Here is a 26,723-nt window from a genome sequence, read left to right as displayed (position 1 = left end):
CATACCGGAATGCAAAAGCAAGGTTTAATTCTGGATATCCAAAAGTAATACAAGCCTAGACAGGGACTTTGTCCAATACATCCAACGCAGTGGAGGCTGGAGGAAGTGCCCGCCTGTCTGCAAGTTCAGCTTTTAAAGGGAAAAAATCACAAGGTTACATCATTTAGGGGTGCTAGTACAGATACAATTCTGATTGACTCGCTTCTAGGGGCTTCTAGAAATCATGGCTTAATCTTACTTCTAAGGGAGTGATTGCCCGCCACCATTTCTCATTGGCTGCCCTGGGGGGGGGGGGGGCATTTTTATGGTCAGTTACCTTGGAAACCAGGGAGAGGACATTCCATAGTCCAGCAGGCATTACCTCATGACTACCTTGTGACTCTGTACTTTTACACTTCCAGGTTTCTGGAATCTGAACTGACTGGTTTCAGTAACTAATGGCCTATTCCCAAAAGAAGAAATCTTAGGCTTTAATTTTAGGGTGAAAGCATTTTGGTCTTATTTCTAAGATGGCTCATTTTGGTCTCACACCATTTGGGCACTGAAGGGTCTCTGGGTACATGAACTCTGCCTCAGAAGAGTGCCAACGTCTCAACAACCTTATCATCTCCCCCTAAAGTCTCAGAGATAAATTGGACAATAGAAATCTCAACAAAATCTCAGAGGTAGGTGGACATTTGGGGAAGATGTCTTTCCCAACTTAAACAGGGCCCTTTTGATTTTATTCCCTTAGCAAGATGATACATAATTCTAGATATTAGACTGCCACCATTTGGAACTGGAGTGGCTCCCAAAGTCTCATGTAGAAAAGATTTGGTTCCCCAGCCCATGATGCTGTTGGGATGATGGAGCTAACTAAAACAAAAACTCATTGTCTTTTTTTCTTACATCAAAGTCACACTGTCACCAGTATATTAAGGAAAAAAAAGCAGCTCACAGACCCATATTTACAGTGTGATACACTTTATATTTCTTAAAATTACACATGGTACTCATTTATGTTGGTTATGCTGCGGCGCTGCCCCTCGTGGCTGGTCGCCGCCTGTGGTGGCCATGCTGGCGGAGGAGCATGCTGATTAAAAGAATCATAGCCATGGTTACCTTTTTAGAGCTTTATTGGGGGGGAGAGAGAGACAGAAAGAGAGAGAGAGAGATGGTGGGGGGGGGGACCGACGGGGTGGAAGGAGCGGAAAGGAAAGGGGACAGAGAGCCCACAGAAGGACCACCCGCTTTTTAGGCTGGGAAGCCGGCGAAGGCTGATGACGTAATTAAAGACTAAATCCTTACAATTTATGCATGGACACCTTTAGGAAGACCACAGAAGCTGTGTGGAAAGGTTGCTTCTGGGACAAGAAACCAGGAGTAGGGCCAGAAGTGCCACTAATTTTCCCTGCTCCTGGTACATTCGTGTACAAGAGTAAAGAAAGAATATCCTGCAAAACAAAGCAAAATGAACAAAAGTGGGCACCCTGAATACAAGTGACATGGTGCCACATTGCTGGATTCCAGAGTGGCAAGAAGACAACAAAGCCTCAAGTCCAAGTCAGTCAACAGGACTTTCAGTGAGTTCCAGAGCTGGCCCTGGTTGTCACCTGGTTTGTCAATACAGTGTGGCAAATATTGCAAGGGAAGCATGAGATGTGAGACAGAGGACACTTGGGAGAGGACAGGGAATGCAAGGTAGAGCCTCTTTGGGGAGTTGGGAGAAGGAGGAAGAGGAAAGGGAGAAAGGGGAAAAAAGAAAGGGAAGAACCTATTGGAGCATGCAATGCAAAGTGAGGCTGGCTGTCAGATAACGGAAACTTTCTTGGTGTCCAAAGACTGAATTCAGGACATGCGATGGCTTATGGGCATGGCTGTGGGTAGGGGTAGTCTATGGGTAGGGGTGGTCTATGGGTAGGGGTGGTCTATGGGTAGGGGTGGGTTGTGGTTTTGGGTAAGGGTGTGCTGTGAGTAGGGGTTTGCTGTAGGTAGGGTTTTGCTGTGGTTAGGGCTAGGCTTGTGGGTAGGGGTGGGTTATGCGTATAGTTGGGCTGTGCATAGGGGTCCAATGTGTTCTTGAAATAGAAGGGATGACACTGGAAGTACTTAGACTGGTTGACTTAGAGCAATAGAGACAGTAAGCACTGTGGGAGTGGCCCTCATTCTCCATCCCTGATAGATGTTACAATTGTCTGACCCTGGGAGGATGAAGTGGAGTCTGATTGCCTACATCATGAGCCTTGATTTGAGTCTTGGCATTTCTGCTCATATCTGGGAAACAGGAGTCCCTTTTGAGCATTGGCAGATAGGACTGACAGCTGACATTTGTCCTGCTTCCTAACTAGTGGCAGGTCACAATGATGATGTTGGGTCACAGACTCTTCTCCCTCTTGGCTCTAGATGGAATGAACTCAAGTGAACAATGAAAGCAGCTCTGCCATTCTTAATTCCTGAGCATGCAGTTAGTTTAGACCCATGAGAGCAATTTTATTTGGAAGCAAGGAGTGGCTTTTAAAATAATGGCACCGTGGTACCTAGGAACGATTGCCTCTTTTTCTCTTCTTTAGAGCAACAGATTTTCTGTTGTTGGTGAAGGCCCTTGAAGATTGTAGCTTAAACTCAACTGGAAAGTGGTCACTGACATCCAGGGCCTGTAAGTGGAAAATAGAAGTAGATTTGGGGGTTAGAGGATGCCTGGGACAAACTGTGGCTTTAGCAATGACCAAATTCAGTAGTAGAGAGGGAAGATGAAAGGCTGAGGTCCTCAGATGGAACTGATGAGTGTTGCTCTTGGTCCTGCTCCTGGGAAATTTTGACTGGTCTTCAAATCACAGAATTGTAAATCTTAAGACTCAAGAGCAGCCCTCCCACATTTCCAGGCTGATGGGTCAGAAAGATGTGGTGGTAATCTTACCTCCTCTTCTGACAACTCATAAGCTTTCTGGAAGTCAAAGGTGCCATTTGAATGGGGAACCACTGAGTTGACTATCTCTTGTCCTCGAAGCACAATCCTGGAGTGAGGACAAGGAAGATAGATGCATTAATTAGTCCAAGCTATGGACTTCTGAGATAAAAGGGAGGTCTGGGTTTGACACTGAAATTGATTGAGCAGCCTGTCCCTTTTGTGTAGTGGATGCTCCGTGTCTACAACTAAGTTTAGCTTGCTACCTGTACTGATTAGGTTTTGTAAACTTGTCACCAACCTAGAACTATCTAGGAAGAGGGAGCCTCACTTAAGGAATTTCCTCCATCAGGCTGGCCTGTGGGCATGTCTGTGGGAGCATTTTTTTTTAATTGTTAATTGATGTAGGAAGATCTAGGCCACTGTGGATGGTACCATCCCTAGGCAGATGGGTCTGAGCTTTAGTAGTTCAGTAGTTCAGTTTTGTTTATCAAAAACAGTTGATAAAACACTCATGAATGATTAAAGAACTGTGAGAAGTATCACCATCCCTGCTATCAAATTGTTCTACAGAGCTATAGATATAAAACCAGCATGGTATTGGCACCAAAACAGACATGCTGATCAATAAAATAGAGATGAAGACCCACAAATAAGTCCACATATCCATGGGTACCTGATTTTTTTTATAGAGAAGCCAGAAATAAACACTAGAAAAAAAAAACTGGCAGCATCTTCAACAAATGGTGCTGGGCAAATTGGATGTGTGCAGGTAGAAAAATGTCAATAGATCCATACTTATCACCCTGCACAAAATCCATCTCCAAATGGATCAAAGACCTCAATGTAAAATTAAGTACACTGACTCTGATAGAAGAGAAAATGGGGAATAAACTTAAACTCATTGGCACAGAGAAAGACTTTCTGAACAGAACAACATTAGCACAGGCACTAAGATCATCAATTAATAAATGGGACCTCATGAAACTGAGAAGCTTCTTCAAGGCAAAAGACACCATCATTCAGACAAAGGAGCTGCCTACCAACTATATATCCAATAAAGAGCTAATCCAAAATGTATAAAGCACTCAAAATGTGGACATCGAGAAAACAAATAACCAAATTAAAAAGTGGAGTACATATTTAAGCAGAGAATTCTCAAAAGAGGAAACAAATGACTGAGAAACATTTAAAGAAATGTTCAGCATCCTTAGCCATCAGGGAAATGCAAATCAAAACTACTTTGAGATTACATCTTACACCTGTCAGAATGGCTAAGGTCCATAAAACAAGTGACAGCTCATGCTGGCAAGGATGTGGAGTAAGGGAAACACTCCTCCATTGCTGGTGGGAGTGCAAATTTGTATAGCCACTATGTAAATCAGTGTGGCAGTTCATCAGAAAGATGAACCTCAAGTTCCAGCTATTTCACTTTTGAGCATATACTCAAAGGGCAATTCATCCATCAACCATATTCATTGCTGCTCTATTCATAATAGCCAGAAATTGGAATAATCTAGATGTCCATTAGTGGTTGAATGGATAAAGGAAATGTAGTACATTTACACAATGGAATATTAAAAATGAAGTTTGCTGATGGGTGGTGGTGGCGCATACCTTTAATTCCAGCACTTGGGAGGCAGAGGCAGGTGAATCACTGTGAGTTAGAGGCCAGCCTGGTCTACAGAGTGAGTTCCAGGACAGCCAAGGATACATAGAGGAACCCTATCTGCAAAAGAAAGATAGGAAGGAAGGAAGGAAGGAAGGAAGGAAGGAAGGAAGGAAGGAAGGAAGGAAGGAAAAGAAATTTGCAGGTAAATGGATAGAAAAAAATCAGTCTAAATGGGGTAACTTAGACCCAGAAAGACAAACACATTATGTATTCACTTATTTGTGGATGTTAGCTGTTAAGTCACTGATAATCAAACTACAATCTGTATAACCACAGAGGTTAGGTAGAGAGTAAGAGACTGGAGGAAGGGACAGATGGATGCCCCTAGGAAAGGAAAATAGAATAGATAGTTGTGGATAGATGGTTTGGGGTTTTTATGGTATTCCTGTGAATTTGAACATATGCATCCCTGCATCTATGTACATTTCTTGTGCTTTTTCTTTGGCTCTTTCCCTTGTTTGATTGTTTTGACCTACTCCAATTTGTTTGTTTTTGTTTTACCTTATTATATTTTATTATTGTTCCTTAGAAGACTGTTTGCTTTTTGGGAACAAGAGGGGAGGAGAGGAGGAACTGGGAGGAGTTGGGGGAGGGGAAACCATAATCAGAATATATTGTATGAAAAAAATCTATTTTCAATAAAAGAAAATAAATAAATGGAAAGAAAAGAAAAGTAGCTGAGTAGCTAGAGTGATCCATCTAGTCAGCAGCATTCCTTCATGGTCTCTGTTTCAGTTTCTTCTTTAAGTTCCTATCTTGGTTTTCCTTGATAATAGACTATAACCAGTAAGCTAAGCTAAAGAAAACAAAACAAATTCAATAAGAAACCCTATCTCAAGGCAATAAGACAGACATGTATCTCTGATCTCCTGGTGCATGCATCTGCATTCTCAATTGCATTCACCAACACACACACACACACACACACACACACACACACACACACACACACACACACGTGCGAATGTAACAGTTAAAACAAAACAAAACAACAAAAAGCCTTTCCTCCACAAATTCGTTTTGGTTACAGTGTTTATCACAGCAACAGAAAAGAAAACCAGGAGCTTCCCTAGAGGATGGCACCTACAGTTTCAAAGCAGAATCAGTCCCTGGAGTAGCCCTGTGATCACGGCTATAGCCCCAGCATGGCAGACGCAGGTGGTACAAGAACACACTTCACATATGGGCCATACCATACAGCCATGGTTTGCAGTATGAGAATGTTGCTCTCCTCTCATCCCTTTTTCACTTAGTCCTGATTCTTTTTGGCAAAAATCTCAGATAGGTGCTAACCTACCTTGGACACCTTCCTAACTCCTCATTTTAACAAGAGGAGATTGGAGGAAAGTGAGGCAAACTGCCCTCCCATGGCTCTGCCCTGAGCTTTTCCAGTTCTGAGTGGTGGTTTAGTTTCTGGGTTTGACCTCCTGGAGGCCCCACAGCTGGCATGGTTGAGTGCCATCTGCCCAGTTTGGCTGAAGTCATTTGAGAACGGGAAGAGAGACTTGGGTGCTTGGGAGGCTGTAACTTCTCACCCTGGACTTCCACTTTTGAGGGTTGGAACTTAATAACAGCTAAAAAGGAAACTGCAGGCTCAGAAGCCCCAAGAGGAACAAAGGCAACCAGGAGATGGGTATAAAAGCCAGACCCCGCAAGGCCTGACTGAAAAGTGGGCACACCAGGCCCATGGCCTTTTCGAGCTCCCTCCTCAGCAGGCTGAGGGATGGGAACAGCAGGCACCGTGGGAAACCACTGAGGTTTCTCAGCGTCTCCGTGGTTTCTGCTGTGGATGGTCCCTGACGGTCACACACTTAGGGCACCCACATTTCCCTCCTGACTGAGAGAACAAAGCTGACAGTGCTTGAAAAAACTCCCAGGCATGGGGCTGGAGGATGGCTCAGCAGTTAAGAGCACTGACTGCTCTTCCAGAGGACCCAGGTTCAATTCCCAGCACCGACATGGCAGCTAACAACTGTCTGGAATTCCAAGATCTGATACCCTCTCACAGACACACATGCAGGCAAAACACCAATGCACATAAAATAAAAATAAATAAATTAAAAAAGAAAAGAAAAAAACCCAGGGTAAGTTTAAGTGTACAATGATTGTCATTATTTAAACACATGTATCTGCATTTATGTATAACAATAGTTTAAAAAGTATTCAAAAAGTGGTAGTTAATGCCTGTAATCCCAGCATTCAGGAGGCTGAGAAAGGAAGACCAAGAGTTCAAGATCATCCTGTGCTGAATAATGATTCTGAAGCCAACCTGGGCTATATAACAAGACTCTGTCTTAAAATTAAAAATAAAATCAAAAGCTGGGTAGTGGTGTGGTGCATGCCTGTAATCCTAGCACTCAGGAGGCAAGGGCAAGAAGATCTGTGTGAGTTCAAGGTGAGCCTGGTCTACAGAGCAAGTTCCCAGACAGCCAGGGCTGTTACACAGAGAAAGTCTGTCTCAACAACAACAACAAAAACAAAAACAAAAAAAAAAATCAAATCAAAGTGTAAATATTGTTGCATGAAATACTCTCATTTTAAAGTTTAAAGTTATTTATTTACTGGCTGATAAGGGACAGCTGCTGTGTTGGCCAGGTGTGGGGACAGAGACATGGCAGCTGTGAAGGCCAGGGTGGGGATACTACAAACATGTGAGATAGAGGACAGCTTTGTGAAGCTGGATCTCTCCTTCCCACCTTTACATGTATGTGTTCTGGGAATCAAACTCAATTCACCATGCTTGTGTGGCAAGTGCCTTTACCTGCTGAGCCACCTCCCTTTACTTTGGCTTATCAAACAGCACCTGAGGATCATAAACATTTGCTCCAGATATACATGAAGGCGTCCATTTCAGCAGTGTTTATAACAGCAAGACCTTGGTAACACTGAGGGGCCAGTGATGGTGGCGGTGTGACCAACTGTAGTATATGTTTGGGATAAAATTGGTGACAGCACAGGAATTATCTGTGGCCATTCCCACCTGGATGTTCTAGGTGTCATCTAAGAAAGTACAAATGTACTTAGCACTTGTCATGTGCCAGGCATTCTGTTAAAAGTTTTATATGTGGGCTGGGCGGCAGTGGCGCATGCCTTTTATCAAAGCACTCAGGAGGGCAGAGCCAAGGGGATCTCTGTGAGTTCGAGGACAGACTGGTCTACAGAGTGAGATTCAGGACAGGCACCAAAACTACACAGAGAAACCCTGTCTCTGGGGGAAAAAAAAAAAAAGTTTTATATGTCTTATTTCATTTAATCCTCATTATATCTCCACAACTGAGGTACTATTTCTTGTTTTTTGTTTGTTTTTGTTTTTCTTGAGACAGAGTTTTTCTTTGTAATAGTCTTGGCTGTCCTGTAACTATCTCTGTAGACAAGGCTGGCCTCGAACTCACAGAGATCCGCCTGCCTCTGCCTTCCGCATACTGGGATTAAAGGCATGCACCAGCACTGCCCGGCCTACCTTAGTTTATTATTGGAACCTGGGTGGAGGTATTGCTTATCTCTCCCAGGGAAGAAATTTTAGTAACAATCCTGAAATGGAACTGACTCTCCAGCTGAAGGGTACAATGGTACCAAAGGAGCCAGCAGCCTCTGCAGAGGCTTCTACCTGTCATAGGCACAGTTGGTGCTCTTCTTGACTGTGGTGTCCTCTTGATCCCCAATCAGCCAAACGAAGTGGGGGTCCATCCTCAAACGGATGTTCTTCCAGGCCTTCTTTGGGACATAGCTGCAGCCAGCGTTGAAGTCACCCATGAAGATGAAACTCTGAAAGGCATATTTTAGAACCATCACCTGGCAAGCACTGGAATATACGCCTTCATTCTCAACCACCGGCAAGGACCCCACCTTCTATGCCCAGTGAAAAAAGAGGGTTGTTTGTTTGTTTGTTTTGTTTCATTGGGTTTTCAAGACACAGTTTCTCTGTGTAGCCCTAGCTGTCCTAGACCTTGCTCTGTAGATCAGGCTGGCCTCGAACTCAGAAATCTGCCTCCCAAGTGCTGAAATTGAAGGCATGAGCCACCACCACTCAGCTACAAAGAGGTCTTTCATGACCTGGGCTGGACCCCTCCCAATATATTTTATTTGTTTCTTTTACATTTATTATTATTATTATTATTTGTGTGTGTGTGTGTGTGTGTGTGTGTGTTTGTAGGTTAGAGGACAACTTACAGGTGTTGGTTCTCTTCTGTCCTTCTACTGTAGATTTCAGGGACATAACTTGGGACATCAGGCTTGCATAGCAAATTCTTTTACATCCTGAACCATGTCACTGACCCATCCATTCCAATGTTAACTCCTGGCCCCAACACACTAGAATGTGACTATGTACAGAGTCTCATGTAACCTAGGCTGGCCTCAAACTGGCTATGTAGCCCAGAATGGCCTTGGACCCCTGATTCTCTTGTATTCGCCTCTTGATCTCTGTGCACTACCACATCCAGTTGGAGAATGAGACTTTAAAAATATAATTAAGGTAAAAATGAGGTCAGGTGGGTGACCCCTTATGCAGGCGCAGGACTGGGGACTTGCTCAATGGTAGTGTGCGTGCAACTAAGAGGTCCTGGCTTTGATCCTCATCATGACAATAATAAATAAATGAATTTAAACAAGTGAAATGGGGATTAGAACACAGAAAGACACAGAGGAAAGACAATGCAGAGACACCAGAAGAAGATGAGCATCTACAAGCCAACGACCCAGCTCCCATACACTGGCCTTGGCTCTACAGCCTCCAGAGCAGTGAGAAAGAGCCCAGAGCTGCTTCATGCACCTGGCTCTGGTGCACTGCTATGTCACTAGTGAATTCACAGAGCTTTCATCTTTATTTCCTTTTTAAGAGAGGAGAAAACAGGTTACAAGTGAGTCAGAGTTTTTGACAAGGATCTGGCAGTGAGAACAAGAAGTGGGAGAGAAGATGTTCACCCCACAATGCCATCCTGTTCTTAGTCACCCTATCTCTGAAATCTGTTGTGCACAGGTAGGCAAGAACACTGGAATCCAGCTAAGATATTCCCTCACATAAATACTGCAACAAATGTGAAGGAATAACCATCTCAGTTCCCAAGAGGCAAAATTAACTCCAGTAGTGTGGTGATGGCTGCTTTGGTATCTTTCTGTGTCCTATTGTATGTACTGAGGTCAGAAACTAATTCCTATAAAAATGCAATCCTTAGAGGGGGAAATTCCTAAAGGAGGCAGGCCGTAGAGTGACTTGCCTTTCTCTACCCTATACCACCAAGGTTTGGAAGTGCACCATCCCCCACAGGCTGTGGCAAGAGAATTTTAACATTCCACAATACAGAGGAAATATCTTACTTCCTTGTGCTATTGTTTGGGATGATTGCTGACCTGAGAGTTTTTCTTGAGAATATTTCATTTTTATCTCTGCAATCAGAGTTTCCCTTGAGATTAAGGATGCCATCCCTAACCTATGTGCCCCAACCAGCATGAAGTGATTTACCAAGCTCAGTTCGCATGACTTGAAAGCACCATTAACCATAGCAGAAACAGGTAAGGGGGATCAAACGGCTGTTCTAGGCCACACAATCGGGAGGCTTAAGCAATATAGCCCAGGGCCAAACCTCAGTCTGCCCTCCATCCAAAGTTTCTTCCCCAGATGCTCAATATATTCTTGCTAAATGTGTGGATTTCATCATTTGTCTTGGAACTTAGAAATAAGCAGTGAAATGCAACCCTGACCTTCTCGATGGCCAATTCTGACCAGCTGTGTCCATACTTACTCATTTTGCACCTTGAATGGGGGAACTGAGGAGAAAGAGGGGCTCTCAGCATCACATTCCGAAAGGAAAAAACAGGAATTTAGTAGGAGAGCCCTCTGAGCACTTCCACATTTGCCAGGTGCTTCCTCAAACCCTCAGAGCCACAGGTGGCAGCATCCCTATCTTCCAAATGAGAGGTGATGACTGTCTTGAGGAGTGAACGCCATAATTGCTTCTCCTTTCATGATCTTGCCACTTGCCTCTGAAACACTCCTGACCTGCTGGACCTCACTGTTCTCAGTTGTAAACTGGGACTGATTAAAGACCTTGTGTGGTTGGTGTACACTGTGCAGGTACACGTGTGTGTGCTTGTGGGATTACTTAGTGTGTGCACAGTGCAGTACACATGTGTGTGCTTGTAGAGGCCAGAGTACAACCTTGGGTGCTGTCCTTAGGTACTGCTGCTTTCTCTTTTTGTGGTTGGGTCTCTCACTGGCCTGGAACTTGCCAAGCAGGCTAAACTAGCTAGCCATTGAGTCCCAGAAATTTGCCTGCCTGTCTTCAGCACTGGGATTGTAAATTTGCACCAGTATGTCCAACTCTCTCTCTCTCTCTCTCTCTCTCTCTCTCTCTCTCTCTCTCTCTCTCTCTCTCTCTCTCTCTCTCTCTGTGTGTGTGTGTGTGTGTGTGTGTGTGTCTGTCTGTCTGTCTGTGTCTTTGTGTGTCAATGTGTATTGTTTCATTTTATGGTTTCTGGGAATTGAACTCGGGTCCAAATGCTTTCAGGGCAAGCACTTTAACAAATGAACCATCTCCCCAGGCCCTTGTTGGATGATTAAATTCACTTGTTCATGTGCAGTCTCAGTACCTAGGCCTTAGTACCAAACAGTTAATAATACTGGCATCCATTAAAAATGCAGCAGAGCATGAATTCCTAAGACCCACAGGGACAGGCCCAGGCAGCGTTAGCAAGGATGTTCAGGGCTGAGGAAAAGCCTAAAATAAGGCTGTGCATGAGTAGTGGCTTGTATGTATTCTGTTCCCTCACCCTCATACTCAAATGATTGGGTGCTGCTTGATGGGAATGGGACAAGCACAAAGGTCCTCACCTCCACTTTCCATCGACGTTTCACATCCATGTAGACATCAACCAACTCATCCATCTCTTTAACAGAACTCTCAGGAGTTGTATGCAAGGGGACAACCACAAAGTCTTTGACAGCTGAGGAATAACAAATAGGAGATGGCACGATTCCCATTAAGGGCCACTAACTGTAGCTAGAGTTTTCCTGGTCCTGTCTGGCCCACAGTCAGGACAAATCTCTCTCACCCGCCAGTCCTGCAGCTGCTCAGACCCAACCAAGTAAACACACAGAGACTTATATTACTTATAAAGTGTATGGTCATGGCAGGCTTCTTGCTAACTGTTCTTATATCTTAGATGAACCCATTTCTATTAATCTATAAGTTGCCACATGGCTTGTGGCTTACCGGTATTTTACGAGTTGGTACTCATGGCGGTGGCTGGCAGCGTCTCCTGACTCAGCCTTCCTATTCCCAGAATTCTCTTCTCTGCTTGTCCCACCTATACTTCCTGCCTGGCCACTGGCCAATCAGCATTTTATTTATACAGAGCAATATCCACAGCAACTAACATTGCCTGAAGAAGGCCCTTCTAAGAGACATTGCTGCATTGTGAGGGCATGATGGAAGCTGGAGACAAAGGGTCCAGCCAGGGGCTGAGATTTCAATGCTCTTAGAGTCACAGGCCACTTGTTTTCAGGACAAGAAAGATTATTTTCTCCGACCTGTGCTCTTTCCAGCTAAAAGGAAGCTGGTGAAGATGATCCCTCCTGGCACCATGGGTTCTCTCTTTCTTCTTCTCTCTCCTTCCTTTCCTTTCTTTTTTAAGTGTGTGTGTGTGTGTGTGTGTGTGTGTGTGTGTGTGTGTGTGTGTGTGTGTTTGTGTGTGTGTGTGTGTGTGACACAAAATACCTTGCAGAGTTGGTTTTCTCCTTTTACTATATGGGTTCTGGGAACCTCATCTACTCTTTCTTTTTCAAATCTTCATTTTTCTCGGTTTATTTGGAGCACTAAAAATTGTTCATGTTTTATGGCTATGCTATTCTTTCTAAAAGTAATAAATCTTTTTTATTACTTTTTTATATGGGTGGGGTGGCATATATATGTAATCCTAAACTTGGGTAGCTGAGATGGAGGAATCAGGCATTTGAGGCCCGCCCCAGCTACAAGAGAATGCCTCAAAAATGAAAACATAACCTACAGCAAATGAACAAAGGTTACAGGGCCTTAGTGGCTGCTTTTGTTTACAGCCATCTTCTGGGACTGTAGATGTCCAAGGCATGGCTAAAGGCAGGATGAACACTGGGCGTCTCTGCATTTTTTTTTTTTTTGGTATCTGTTTCCTCTGCTGCCTTAAACTCTGGGTCAGATTCTTTGCTGACATATTTGCCATTTAAGGAGGCAACAGGTTGGCAAGTCTCTCATCCTCCCCAAGACTTAAGACAGAGAGATACTTTTGGCATTCTAGAAACAGTGAACCTTGTAGGCAGACCAAGCCCTGACAGAAACCTAGGCTATAACCTCAGGCAGCAACAGTGTCCTCTAGGGGACCTGGAGCCAGTAACAAAACTACACATGACATCATGACAAAGACTATTGACCAATGCCCAATTCTACCTTCCTTGCTTTTCTTCTTTCCTCTATAACCCTTGCTGGGATCACCCAGGACAGGCCTCAGTCTTGGGTCCTCAGCAGGGAACATAGTAGGTAGTGAAAAGCATTAACTTGACATGCTGCAACTTAAAACAAATTTTAATTCTTGATTCTTTTATTTTTTTTCTTTCAGTGCAGCAGATTGAATCCAGAACCTTATACCAAAGGCTCTTTCACCAAACTATACTTTGGGCCCTTGGTATTTTTAGACAGAGTTTCACAATATAGCTTAGGCTGACCTTGAACTGCTGATCCTTCTCACTCTGCCTGAGTGCTGAAATCACATGTATGTGCCACCATGTCTGGTGAATTTTTGACATTCCGTTGAGTTCAGTGGTGATTGGGAATATGGGTTTGTGGGTTGGTGGCTTGACTTACAACTCTGCCTTGTCTACTTTAATAGCTGGACTTGAGCAAGCAAAAATGCCTTTAAAACCTCAGTTTCCTCAAATCTGAGTAGGGGATAATCCTAGTCCCTGTTACACTGCAGTGTATGGAAGAATAACAGGAAAGTGGATATTAATCATGGACTAGTAGCTGTGTTGTTGGGGGTCAAAGTGCACTTGGTTTAGCTTTTATCCCTCCTGACAATCCGTAAAGGGTAGAGTTATCAATGAACCTGAGAGTGGTATCCAGGTTAGGAGGTCCTACATCTTGGCATTCTGAAAAGCAAGCCTGGTACCATCAGACCAACTTTTTTTCTCAAGTATTAACTCTCACGTCAGACATCCCATAAGACAAGGTGTGACTCTGAGAGCATGGCTCACACATGCTCAGGGCTGTGCCCTTTCATGGACTGTTGGAGAGATCATCAGGAGAAGGGCTATTATGGTTTAAATATAAAACGTCCTTCATAGGTTCATGTGTTGAATGCCTGGTCCCTAACCGGTAGCAGTATTTTGGGAGGCTGTGAAAACTTTAAGACATGGGGCTTTGCTGGAGGAAGTGGATCACTGGGGAGTGACTTTGGAGGTTATCCCTAGGCCCCAGTGCCTTTCTCACACCTGTCCACCATGAAGTGAAGAAGCCCCATGACACTGATATGACATTCTGCCTCATCACAGCCTCGGAATCCACAAAGCCCCAGCTGTGACCTGAACCCTTTAAAACGTAAATAAATCTCTCCTTCTCTGAGATGTTTGGGCCAGGTATTTGGTAATAGCAACCTCAAGAGTAACTAATACAGGGTCCTGGTCTTACCAGTGAAGGGCGCCTGGAACCAAACCACAAAGGGCTCCCTGGAAAATACGTCGATGTCTCCGTCCTGATAGTCATGGTAGAGGTATCTTGCCTTCACAGATACCAGCTTTTCTCTAGGAGAGAGAGAGAGAGAGAGAGAGAGAGAGAGAGAGAGAGAGAGAGAGAGAGAGAGAGAGAGAGAGAGAGAAGGATTTCCTCTCACTGAGTCCTTTAGTTGTGACTTCCAGAGCAGGCTCAAGCTCTGGAGGGGGGTTTCCTCTAAGAACAGGCAGAATCAGCTCTTGTCAATGAGTTGAGGGTCTGAGTTATACTTGCTGTATGGGGGCACATATGGTGATTGTTCAGACTTTAAACAGATTGACAGGAGGAGACCAGTGGGATTCATCTGTTCTGTGCTCAGATGAGCTGGGCCAGGACTTCCCAGAAGGATAAAGAACTGCTTGCCCTAGCCAGTCATTAGTTGTCACAAAGCTGCTGTGTTTTTCTAGTTAATGATTGAATCGTTTTTTTGTGGCAGTTTCAGATGACTTGTTTGAGACAGGGTCTCACCTGATGTAGATCAGGCTGACTTTGAACTTGCCATGGTGCTTGAAGTCCAGGTCCTTTTACCTTCACCTTCCAGGTGGGATGAAAGGCCTGTGCTGCCTCAGTGCCAGGGAGTGAATCAGGCTTTGCACATGCTAGGCAGGCAAGCACTCCGCTGACTGAGATACATCCCCAGGACATGAGTTTGACAGCAAAGACTCTGACTGGGGATGATAACTGCTTAGAGACAAGAATCAAATGTTTTTTTTTTATTTGAGACAGGGTCTCAATTTGTAACTCTCACTAGCCTGGAACTATGTAGACCAGGCTGGTCAACGACTCACAGAAATCTGCCTGCCTCTGCCTTCCAAGTACTGTTATTAAAGGTATATTCTGCCATGCCAGGCCCAGAATCTATTTTTAAGGAAAATACAATACACATATTTGGGTTCAATTCAGACAGATCAAACTCACTTGTAGAGGAAGGCATACTGTTCTTTGTATGTGTTTCTTCCAAGTCGAGAACTAATCACATAGTTGTATGTTGTGCTTCTCCGTGAATTTCTAGAAAACAAATTTTAGTGTGTTGTGAAAAATAAACATGCCTCTGCTGCATCTGCCCCCACCCCAATCCCCACCCCTACCTCAACATCCCCAGTAGTAGCATGTAGTACCACAGCTGCCCCACCCCTGCCTCCACGTGCCCAGTGCTAGCATACAGTACCACAGCTGCTCACTTGCTCATCCTTCCTTCCTTCCTTCCTTCCTTCCTTCCTTCCTTCCTTCCTTCCTTCCTTCCTCCCTCCCTTCCTTCCTTACTTCCTTCCTTTCTTTATAAGTTCCCTGGAGCTGGAATTACAGACAATTGCTAGGAATTGAACTCAGGTTCCTGAAGAGCAGTCAATGCTTTTAACCACTGAACTATCTCTCCAGCCCCAAGACAGGGTTTCTCTGTGTAGCCCTGGCTGTCCTGGAACTCGCTCTGTAGACCAGACTGGCCTTGAACTCACAGAAATCTGCCTGCCTCTGCCTCTAGAGTGCTGGGATTAAAGGCATGCACCACCACCTACTGTGTGATTTGATAAACACAAGGCTAGGATTTAAAGCCAGACTTTTCCACTTCAGACCCCACAAGCTTCAACCTGCTTCTGTGGGAATCACAGAGACCAGAGATGACCTAGGCAGAATCAGAAATTCCTGGTTTTAATCTTCAATATGGCCTAACAGGTAAAAGTGCTCCTGGCCAAACCTAACAGTTTGAGTTTAGTCTCCAGCACCCAAAGAGAGGAAAGAGAGATCTGATACCTGCAAATTGTTCTTTGACCTCTACATGCATGTTGTTGTACATGCACGCGCTGGGGACAGGCTCAAATGTTCTGGGGCTGATTTCAAACAATTAACTATTTATTCCTGGGGTGTAGAGCTTCATGATGTGGGGAGGAGGAGGGCAGCAGATTATCCCTGGTCAGGGAAACCTGGCCCTCTCTAGGAATGTGTCAAGTCTGCCAATAACCTACTCTAGCTAGCCCTGCACTCTTTCCTTTCATCTGCCTCTAAAAGGACTGGGGCCTGATTAATACTTGTCTGTCTTGTGGTCAGTGGGAAAGACAGAGGGGCTGACTTAGGGGCCAACTTAAATTCTACAGAAATTTCTGGGGTTTCCAATGTGTGTGCTAAGCCAGACCCAACCGTGGGAGCCTAGGAGTGAGAGTGACAGACCTTGCTAGGTGTTCAGTTGGAAGGCTGGCCCTCTGCTAACTCTAGCTTGCTGAGTCTTGAGGTGGCATATTGCTTTAGAACTTCAGTATGAAGTGACTCAGATCCTTGCCTGTTTTACAGAGGACAAAGGTGTGCTTGAGGCTGCAAAATTAACGCACATATACAGCACGGTCTTAGCATGTGTGTGGCAGTAAGTTCATCTAACTGAGAGAGCAGTGGGGGTGGGGCTTTTTTGTTTTTTGTTCTCAGCCCAGTCTAGGTAGGTTGTGGGTGAGGGCATTGAGACCCATCATCTCCAGACTGGCCCCAGACTGGCTGTGGGGAGAAGGCTGGAGTCTACTTCTCCCTTGGCCCTTTACACTCCTGAAAACTTGCTTGAAGACTGAAGGGGCTGAGATAGGGCCCAGGTCCAAAGGTAAGTGTGATGAGCATGCCTCCTCCCATGATGTACTGCCTTGACACAGACCCCAAAGGAGCAGGCCAACTGACCATGACCTGAAACCCCCAAAACAGTGAGCAAATGCAACCTTTCCTCTTTTTAGATGTTTCTCTCAGGTATTTTATCACGGCAATGGAAAGCTGATGAATATGGTAGCTTGCTGATCATTCAGAAGGAATATAAATCATGAGTATTAGCCAGTGTCATTTAAAACTATTGGAAGATACTGTTGTGCCCTGGGCGCAAGACCCCCAAAGAGACCACCAGAGACACAAACTCATCAAAATGCAAAAGCAAGGTTTATTGGAGCAGTTCAAGCTGCGGCAGGGACCTCAGCTGAGCACCTCGACACAGGGGAGACTAGAGGAGGTCCCCGCCCTTTTGCAAGCTCAGGTTTTAAAGGCAAAAACCAAAAGGTTGCATCATTTAGGGGTGCTAGTACGGGTACAATTCTGATTGGCTCAAGTTTTAGGGGCTTTCCAGAATTTCCTTGTTATCTTACTTTGTAGTTTTAACCAGTTGTTTGTCAAACTTTATAGACTACCTCTGGCATTGGGGCATTCTGTGGTTAAACAGTTGCTACCAGATGGCTCTTCAAACATCCTGACTTTGTCCTGGGACCTATGTCAGCAGCTCTGAGAATTTTGAAACTCAGGCCTGTTTCAAGCTGGGATAAGGGGCTTCCTTGAAATGGGGGTGCTTTGGTTCTCAGATACTGCTTTTTGTTTCCATTAGTTTTCAAACTATAAAATCAACTTGTTCTGGTGGTAAAACACTCAAATTATATAGAAGTACTGAAACAAAAAAGGTTTCCTATTCTTTAACTGACCTAGCTCCACATTGGCTTTTTAATCTTATCTCCCAGAAGTAACTGTTAACAATCCTTAGCTCACCCTCCCACATTTCTCCTGTGATGATCCAGACAACCTCTCTCCCAGTATTCATATGAAAAGTAACATGGTGACCCAAACTCATTGTTGCTGATACATTGTAGCCATCTTTCCAGGCTGACATATTTAGCTGTATAATATTACAACCTGGGGCTCATTGTGACTTTCCTGAAGGCTTCTCCTGTCCTCTCTGTTCCTTCTTTACATTAGCTCATTACTCCTTTCTCTTTCCTGTCCCAATCCTTTGCCTTTTTGCTCTTTTCACTCTGTCATATTAAAACCAGTCAAGTTTACATTCACAGTAGGAGCCCACTGGGCCCTGGCCACGTGACCTGGTGGTTCAAGTAATAATCAGCTGGTTTCTACTGCCCTGTAATTTGTTGGGTGCCCTTGCACGTGACTTAAGTTCTCTGGGCCCCATCCCTCTCCCTATTTACCCATTCAGCTTTTCCATCAGCATGGGGCAGATGTTGTTGCTGCTGTCCTTGATTTCCATCAGGAGTATAAGGTCACAGCGTTTGATGATCTGCAAAGAGAGAATTTCCAGGACTTGAGGCTGTTTACTGTAAATCACAAAACCTTTCATCAGGCACTTGCTGGGCTCCACAGTCAGATGCTTGCTAACAGAACTAAATCTCTTCCTGAATAAAAGGACTTCCTGAGAGTAGTCCTTTGTTGATGTTTGCTGTTGTTTTGAGATGGGGACTCATCACTTAGGCTGGCCCCAAACTCTAGGGCTGAAATAATCCTCCTGACTCAGTCCTAAGTAACTAGGATTTCAGGGGTGCATCATGTGCCCAGTGGTTTGGTTGCTGTTGTTCTTTAATTTATTTTCTGTCCATTTAAATTTTTTAAATTAATTTTTTTTATTTGAGGCAGGGTCTCACTATATAGCCCTGACAGGCCTGGAACTCAGAGATCTGCCTGCCTCTGTCTCCAGAGTGCTGGAATTAAAGGTGTGCACCACCATACCCAGCTTGTATGTCCATCTTAAGGATGAGGAGACTGAAGATCAGACAATGTCAAGCGTATTAGCCAGCCATGCAGCTACAAAGTAGTACCACATTGGCATCTGAACATAAGCAACCAACCAGAGTCCTAACCATGACGCTCCCACACATCCTACAGCTTGGGTTTGCTTGAGTGATTATTGTAGTGGTGAAAGCAATAAATACCTGTTAACCCTTTAATGAGTAAAGGTATTAGGCTGAGTGTTAGAGATATCAGGAGGCATAATTACAGTGATAATAACCATAAGAGCTAACATTTACTAACCTACTTCACAACAACCCTAAGAGAGGGATATGATGGCTGACCCCTTAAATCTAGATGGTAACTAAACTCAGAGTAGTTTAGCAATTATCCAAAAGTCACACAGTCAGTACAGGTGGGGAAGCCAGGATCCCAGCTCAAGTTCTTCAGGTTTTACTATGTTCAGTCATTAAAATACAGTCACTCAGAGTCTCTGAGTCTAACTGAAGAAGAAGGTTTAATGGAGGGAAAGTAGAGTTTGTGCTAAGTGAAAGTCACAAGCCATGGACATGCTGGACGTGTTGGGGAATAATTAATTGCTTCTGTCAGAAGATCAGGGAAGGCTCCTGGGAAGAGATAGCATTTAGTCCCTGAAAGGTTAGAAATAAATCAATAGGAGAAAAAAATACAAGAGACACTTTGTCAGGGTAAGCTGAAATTGGGGAGCAGAAAGAGCTCACACCCCTTGATGACCATGTGGCTCTGAATAATGGGATGCTGGTGACTCAGTACCATAGGATGTGTCCATTGAGGATGAAGCATCTCCAAGGTTAGTTTTGTTCTCAAACACAGCATTAACATCATAGAGTGCCACTGGCCTCTATTTCCATAGAATCTCCAGTTCTGTTGCTGCAGGGTGGAGTCCAGGTTCCCCAGGACCAGCCTTTAAGGAGCTGGGGACTGAGGACTGACTGGTCAGGAAGCCTGGATTCTAGGTGAAACCCACAGCATTGACCACACAGACCTTGTGCTGTGGCTCAAGCCAGCCTGCTGGTTAGTCACTGGAAACTACCAGACCTTTCTAGAAGTGACTTTAAAATGCACACATTCAGTGGGTGTAAGGTATACACATTTAAGCCCAGCATGGAGAGGCAAAGGCAGGCAGATTTGTGTGAGTTCAAGGCCAGCCTGGACTCCATAGTGATACCCTGTCTCAAAACACAAAGACAAACAAATGTACACACTCTTTGTTTCAATTTTCCCATTTTGATCCTTTACAATGGTAATAAGATGGTGTGAGAGTTTAGGGCAATGCCAGTTATGTAGGTGGTCAGAAGTAGATCACTATTTCTAAGGCCCAGTGGTTGAGTACCTACTACACTAGACCAGGACTTTCACATTTGTACTTAATATTACCACATAGTCAGCATTCTTTGTGTGTGTGTGTGTGTGTGTGTGTGTGTGTGTGTGTGTGTGTGTGTGTGTGTGTAGGGAGATGGGCACATATGTTTGTGGGTGTGGATATACTTATATATGTGAGGACATGTGAAGACCAGAGGTCAACCTCAGGAGCCTTCAATCTTGTTTTTTGTTTGTTTGTTTGATCGTTTGTTGTTTTTGTTTTTTGAGACAAGTTTCTCATTGGGACCTGCCTTGAAAATTAGGCCAGACTGGCTGAACAATAAGCCCCAGCAATCCCAGTCTCTGCCTCCTCAGCACTGGGATGACAAGTGTGTACCATTACACTTGGCCTTTTCACATGGGGGAATCAAAGTCAGTCCCTTGCTTGGTCAGCCAACATCTTACTTTAAACATCTCCCTAGACTTGTCCTTCTTTATCACTGAGAAAGCCAATGCTTTGAGTGCTGGAGTAACTTCGCAGGTTTTCATAGGTAGCTGGGAAGAGCAAGGGTCAATCCCGACTATGTAAGCTAGATGTCTCTCCCACTTTTCTACACTAGTCAGACCACATCAGCGACAATGTTGTCAGCATTTTGTCATCACTCTGCCCTCCACTAGCATAGGTAGAGCATGAAGGAAGCCACCTGCCCATCTTGTGTTTGCCTTTCCAATCATTTGTAGTTATCTGACACTAAGCCAGGCCTGGGTGAGTCTTCTGTGTTTCTCATTTTACATCCTCCTGAACAGAGTTTGTTCATCCATCAAGTCTGAATGGGGTGTAGGGTAAAAGGGCCAACCAAAGAAACCCACCCTGGCCCTGAAACCAGAGCCGGTGAAAGAAACACATCCTGGCCCTGAAACCATTACTAGTCAAAGAAATATACCCTGGCCCTGAAACTAGAGCCAAAAGGCTAAAAAGGGCCAATGAAAGAAACACACTTTGGCTCTGAAACCATTGCCAAATCTGTCCTTGACCAAAACTAACCAATCCCTGATCATGAAATCTAGCCAATCTGAGCTTGCCCAAGCTCAAGGCGATCAAAATCTGACCAATTCCCTCCCTGAAAATCTTCTCCCTAGAAAAAGTCTGCCCCCAAGAAGTCCTAATGTAAGCCCTGGTTAGTTGGCAGCTGTCCCTTTTCATCCTGGCAGAGGTGGCCACTCTCCTAGATTCCTTCTTCCCAAATATGTTTTGAAAGAGTTTTGGGTGAAGACCTTCTTTCACCAGCATGGAGCAGAATCTTTGCTGGGAAACTCCCTTGGGGGGCGCGGGGGCAGAAGAAGCAACTGATACCTCTCCTGGGAAACTCCCTTGGGGAGCCGAGCAGAGCTCAACTGTAATGGCTCTCTCAGAGAGGAACATGATTGCCACATCCTGTGGGGAGATTATCCCCCATTGGAACCCAGCTTCATGTATAGCCTGACTTCCCAACAAGTCAGGATACCTTTTTATCCAGTGCTGTAACACTTGCAGGGAGAGCCTGACTTCCAACAGTCTGGATTATCTTTCCTTCTGGAGCTATAACACTTGCAGGGAGAGCCTGACTTCCAACAGTCTGGATATCTTTCCTTCTGGACGTGTAACACTTGCAGGGAGAGCCTGTGCCAGACACTCCAAGGCACTGGGGATGGAATGGTGGATGGGGGCAGCTTGTCATCCTTCTCAGGCTCTAGAGTTCATGATAATCATTGTTTTCTGCAGTGCTATGTGCTGGGTCCTTAACAGGTGGAATTCTGTTCAACCTCATAATCGTCCTTGTTATCGTGTCCATTCTACAGATGGGACAACTGGAGCTCAGAGAGTAAGCCCGTGTGGTGAAGAACATAACTGGTAGAGAAGTGAATTGAACCCAAGTCTTCCCCATCATGTTATGTTGTTTCCTGTATCAGGGAGGGTTTTGTGAGTCTCTCTCTACCCAAGATCTTTCTAGACCTCTCCAGACTGTCCCTTCCCTCTCCCTCAGAGCACCAATGACACTCCTTATCTGGATTCTGTCCACACTAGCCATGCTCAGTCCTTCCTAGGCTCTTGCTCTCAGAGGTTTTAGCAGTACAGTGCATAGCATACCTGCCCTACAGACTGTGGTTTCCTTTTGTGAGTAGGTGGGAATTTGGCACTAATGAAAGCTTAAAGGGTCCAGAACTTGGTTCTGAAAGGGCCACCTGGGAGTCTCTTCCCAAGGAACAGGAACCGGAAGAAACATGTTTTTTCCCTCAGCCTCTGCCCTTTTGAGGATTCAAACTTGCAGATTCTTGTCTGAGAAAAACTTCCCAGAGATAGCAAGGAAACTGGAAACCAGTATCAGCTGGAGATTCAGGGCTCAGCAGTTCTTGGTAAACAAGGAAGAGGGATGTCAACAGGAAATCTGGCTGTGCTCTCAGGAAAGGGAATCTGAGCCCTGGCTTACACTTGCTCTATGCCAATGGGTCACACAAGAGAGGGACCTTAGCTTTTGGCATGCTAATCTTCTTGGCTATTGAGTGTAGTGGCCAAGAAGGGGGTCTGTAATACGATGGCCTATTGCTCATATTCCCTTGGCGGTCAGCTTACTAACTAACACTCACTGAACCTTGGAGTAACCAACTATACAGGGGGCTATGAGAGCTCTGAAGATCAAATCAGCAGATGGGACATGACTCAGTTGGTAGAATTCTTGCCTAGCATTCACAAAGCCCTATGCTCAGTCTCCAGGACTGCATAAACCATGTATGATAGCACATGCCTTTAATCCCAGCATTCAGGAAGTAGAGGCAGGGGAATCAGAAGTTCAAGGTCATCCTTGGCTACATAGGGAGTTTGAACAGCATAGACCTCATGAGAAATGATGGTAATGGTCTTCTAAAGCACAACTTGTAGTATTACATAATACCCTTCTCATGGTACATTTACATCACTAAACTGGATGTTTTCTTACTTGGGTTGTTTGCATTCTTTTAGTGGCAAATATATCTTTCTCTTTGATCCACTATTCTGATTGAGCACCAGGTTTTTGGGGTCAACCACCACTGCTCTGTGAGATAGCTCTGATAGTTTCTAGGGGATTGGCTTCTGATTGCAGAATGGCTTTATGAAAATGGGACAAAGTCTTGACAAAGGCTTTAGTCACACTTGGTGGGACTCACAGCTCAGGGGAGATGCTGTATGGAGGAACAGAATCATCAGAGTACAAAAAATACAGCCCTCAAGAGTGTGGCAACATTTCCAGGGATGAATAAGTTAGGAATGTAGATAGGCACTTAGGTCCCTAGGCTCTACTGGGCCACATGTGAAGAAGTTGGGAAATAGTTTTCTTGCATGTCAAATTTCTCCATTAAGCCATAGTGTCAGGATTCCCACAGGCTTGGCATATAAAACTACAACATCTAAAGGTACTTGAGTATCATCTAAAAGACAGAGTCACCTAGAGCCCACGGCTATCTTGGCAAGAGCGAGCAAGTCCCCTCCTTATACCCTTCTGCCCAACAGTAGTGTAACATGGGCCTCATCTTGGCTCCACTTGGCTTCACTCACCAGCCTTACCAGCCATTCAGTGGGAGAGCTCACTCTATGTGAAGAGCACCAGGAAGAGATGGGATCTTGAGCTCCTCAGGTGATAGATAGATGGAGTCTGAGCCTGGGGCTGCTGGCATTTTCACCACACACACAGGGGCCTCTTTTGTTGGTGTGTGTGTGTGTGTGTGTGTGTGTATGTGTGTTAAGATAGGGTCTCATGTATACCAGGCTGACCTTTAATTTGCTATATAGCCAAGGATGATCTTGAACTTTTGATCCTCTTATCTTTACATCCCTAGTGCTAAAGTTACAGGTGGCCAACTCCATGCCTGGTTCATGCAATGCTGAGAATGGAACTCTGGACTTCAAATGTTAAGCAAGCACTCTACCAACTGAAGTACATCACTAATCCTGCTAGTTTTTTGTTTGTTTGTTTGTTTGCTTGTTTTTAAGTAATAGGCACCCCACCAGAGTCCAAGTATCAAAAATAAATCAGCCCATTGGACAGAGAGTCAACTGGCTCCAGACAAATATAAGCAGCTTCCCCAGACATTGGTCATATTACCCAAGAACAGCAATATCCACAAGCAGAGAAAGTGCAGAATTGAGAGTTGGGAGAAGATCAATGAGGGAGAGGAATGAAGGGATGAAAGAAGAGAGCTAGGGAGGGAAGGAGGAAGAGAAGAAAAGAGAGAAAGCAGGTTTTGTCAATGATTATAAAGATGAAGTGGACAAGGCTGTACCAGTTCCCTCAATGCCCCTCCCTGGAGCTACCCAGTGTCACATCACCCTTCTGAGTTCATCTCCTCCACAAGGGAAAAAATAGTCCTTGCTCATAAGGTTGGCAAATGAGATCATGTATTTATAGTGCCTGACACAGGCATTCGGTATGTTCAATTAAAACCATCAGAACAGCAGCCCATACCTGGAACTGACTGCTAGCCAGACTCTGGAAAAACTGTCATGTTTACCTGCTCAGTAGCCTTGTAACACCCCTGTGGGAGACACAGAACCACCCAGTCTGAAGACATGACAGAAAGCACCCGAGCTGAGGTGGTTATTGCAATGGTGGTTACTGCTGTCCCTACCTCACCCAGAGGGCAGATTTCAAGTCCCTTGAGTCTGAAGCTGGAGGGAAGGTATAGGGGTATTCAGGACATGAGCACAACTCACCTTCACAATGACATCCATGGCATCGCGGTTTTCTTTCTTGCTCTCTCCAAAGGATCTCACATTGAAGGAGCAGAGCCTCAGGGCTAGGACATCATGGAGGACAAGGGAGAAGAGCAGCAAGGAGGCCAGACTCAAGAAAGATGGGTGTGGGAACATCTTTGCACTCCAGGGACTTCCGTCTGGATGAAGAGACAGCTCCCGGCTCACTGACTTATAAAGCCTGCTGATAACAGGAATTACTGGATCAGTTCAGGCCACTTTCACTTCTCTAAGGAACTCGTGATCATGGGTTTCAATCCCCAAGGAAATAAAGACAATGCGTTGGCCTTTAGAGAGTCCCCTATTTTCATTGTCTTTGTAAGGAAAGTAGCATGCTTAATTTAGGCACCAGCCTCCTTCAAGTCAGTCATAATCTCAGTGGGTAGGGGTGTAAGTGGGGGGTCAGTTCTGATCTCTGGACATGTCTCCTGTGGTAGCTTACCATGGACCTTTTTCTGACAGTTTATGAACTTAGAAGTGTCAACCCAGAGGCCACTGGGCTGGAGGAGCCATCTGCTGGGGGAATAAAGATTTGCTGAATAACTGCTTCAGGACACATCTGTGCAATGGCTCTTTAGCCATCTCCATAGGTGTGTAAGGTCAGGTTCAGTTTGAATGAAATGAGGCAAAGGATACCTTGAAATCTGAGGAAGGCAAGATAGAGATCCCATGAAGAACAGGCTGAGTCCCTCAGAGGCAGCAGAAAGAAACAAGATCCCTGCAGTAAAGTCCCCATGATGGCAGGGATGGCCGCACAACCCAAACAGGTGTTTCCAGTGGCTGCTGCTGCTGCTGTTTGGGAATGAGTAAGCAGCTTGGCATAATCCTGTAATGTGCACAGCTTAGTCATCACAGTTCACCAGCATCCTTGGGCTTGGGGTGAGGAGGGAGCACCAGTTAAGATTGTGTAATTCTCAAAAAATTCACCTGTATAAACCGAAGTGCCCAGAAAAAAAGCCACACCCATGTTACAGATTCTATAAAGCTGATTGACTAATAGACCTGCTGTGTCTGAAGAGTCAAGTTATCTTGCAGCCATCTTTAGTGCTCTTTAAAGGCCATTTATTGCCAGCTTCTGTGCGTGGCTTATCATTCTTGTGACAACTAGGTAAAATCCTTTTGGAATACATAAGCACAACCCTCTCTCCACTAACCCAGAATCCAAGAACGTCATCAGATAGCAGCTTAGGCCAATAACATGGATTCTCCCGATTTGTTGAAACCACCTACCCTGTATTCCCACCAATGTTTCTTTTGTTTTGTTTCTATAAAAATATACTATGGGGCTGGAGAGATGACTCAGCCGTTAAGAGCACTGGCTACTCTTCCAGAGGTCCTGAGTTCAATTCCCAGAAACCACATGGTGGTTCACAACTATCTATAGTGGGATCTGGTGCCCTCTTCTAGAAAAAAAAAAAGCAATAAATACTGATAGAGCACTCATATACATAAAATAAATAAATAATCTTAAAAATTTCTAAAAAGAAAAAAATCCTAAAACTGGGAGCTAGAGAGATGGCCCAGCAGTTAAGAGCACTGGATGATTTTCCAGAGGACCATCAGTTTCAATTCCCAGCACCCACATGGCTACTCACCATGGTCTGTAACTCTAGTTCCAGGGGATCTAACACCCTCTTCTGGCCTCCACAGACACCAGACATGCACATGGTGCACAGATATCCATGCAGACAAAACACTCATACACATTAATTAATTAGTTAGTTAGTTAATTAGTTTTAAAAATCCTAAAACTTGTTATCACGTTGGGACACAATGTTTGGAGAAGCCCAAATCTGTGCTTCTAGGTCATGTCACTCATATTTGGTTCTCATATTCCCTTTGCAATGAGAGCTATATTTT

The 26,723-nt window shown here is 44.7% G+C and overlaps 1 protein-coding gene across 1 annotated transcript; it reads right to left on the bottom strand.

The window, feature by feature from the left end:
• Window positions 1–4: 4 nt before the first annotated feature.
• Window positions 5–26,210, bottom strand: Dnase1l3 (deoxyribonuclease 1 like 3). Its single transcript, XM_052734192.1, has 8 exons — window positions 24,825–26,210; window positions 18,223–18,311; window positions 15,212–15,301; window positions 14,213–14,325; window positions 11,386–11,498; window positions 8,164–8,321; window positions 2,897–2,993; window positions 5–2,633 (listed from the first exon to the last, which is right to left on the bottom strand). Exons 1-8 carry the CDS (start codon window positions 24,978–24,980, stop codon window positions 2,517–2,519), a joined length of 933 nt encoding a protein of 310 aa, XP_052590152.1. The 5' UTR covers window positions 24,981–26,210; the 3' UTR covers window positions 5–2,516.
• Between the last annotated feature and the right edge of the window lie 513 nt (window positions 26,211–26,723).

Source organism: Peromyscus californicus, unplaced genomic scaffold, assembly GCF_007827085.1.
Source record: "Peromyscus californicus insignis strain IS unplaced genomic scaffold, ASM782708v3 Scaffold_12__1_contigs__length_115047231, whole genome shotgun sequence".
In the NCBI taxonomy this organism is placed as follows: domain Eukaryota; kingdom Metazoa; phylum Chordata; class Mammalia; order Rodentia; family Cricetidae; genus Peromyscus; species Peromyscus californicus.
The sequence above is the reverse complement of the archived record's forward strand: the minus strand, read 5'-3'. Positions and strand labels throughout refer to the sequence as shown.

Bases quoted from the DNA above. Each gene is read 5' to 3' on its own strand.
- Dnase1l3 (XM_052734192.1), bottom strand. From the start codon at position 24,980: ATGTTCCCACACCCATCTTTCTTGAGTCTGGCCTCCTTGCTGCTCTTC. The intron at 11,499-14,212 runs GTAAGACCAGGA...GTTATTCCTCAG, and splicing joins GTTCCAGGCGCCCTTCACTG to CTGTCAAAGACTTTGTGGTT. The intron at 2,634-2,896 runs GTAAGATTACCA...TTCCACTTACAG, and splicing joins ATGAGTTGTCAGAAGAGGAG to GCCCTGGATGTCAGTGACCA.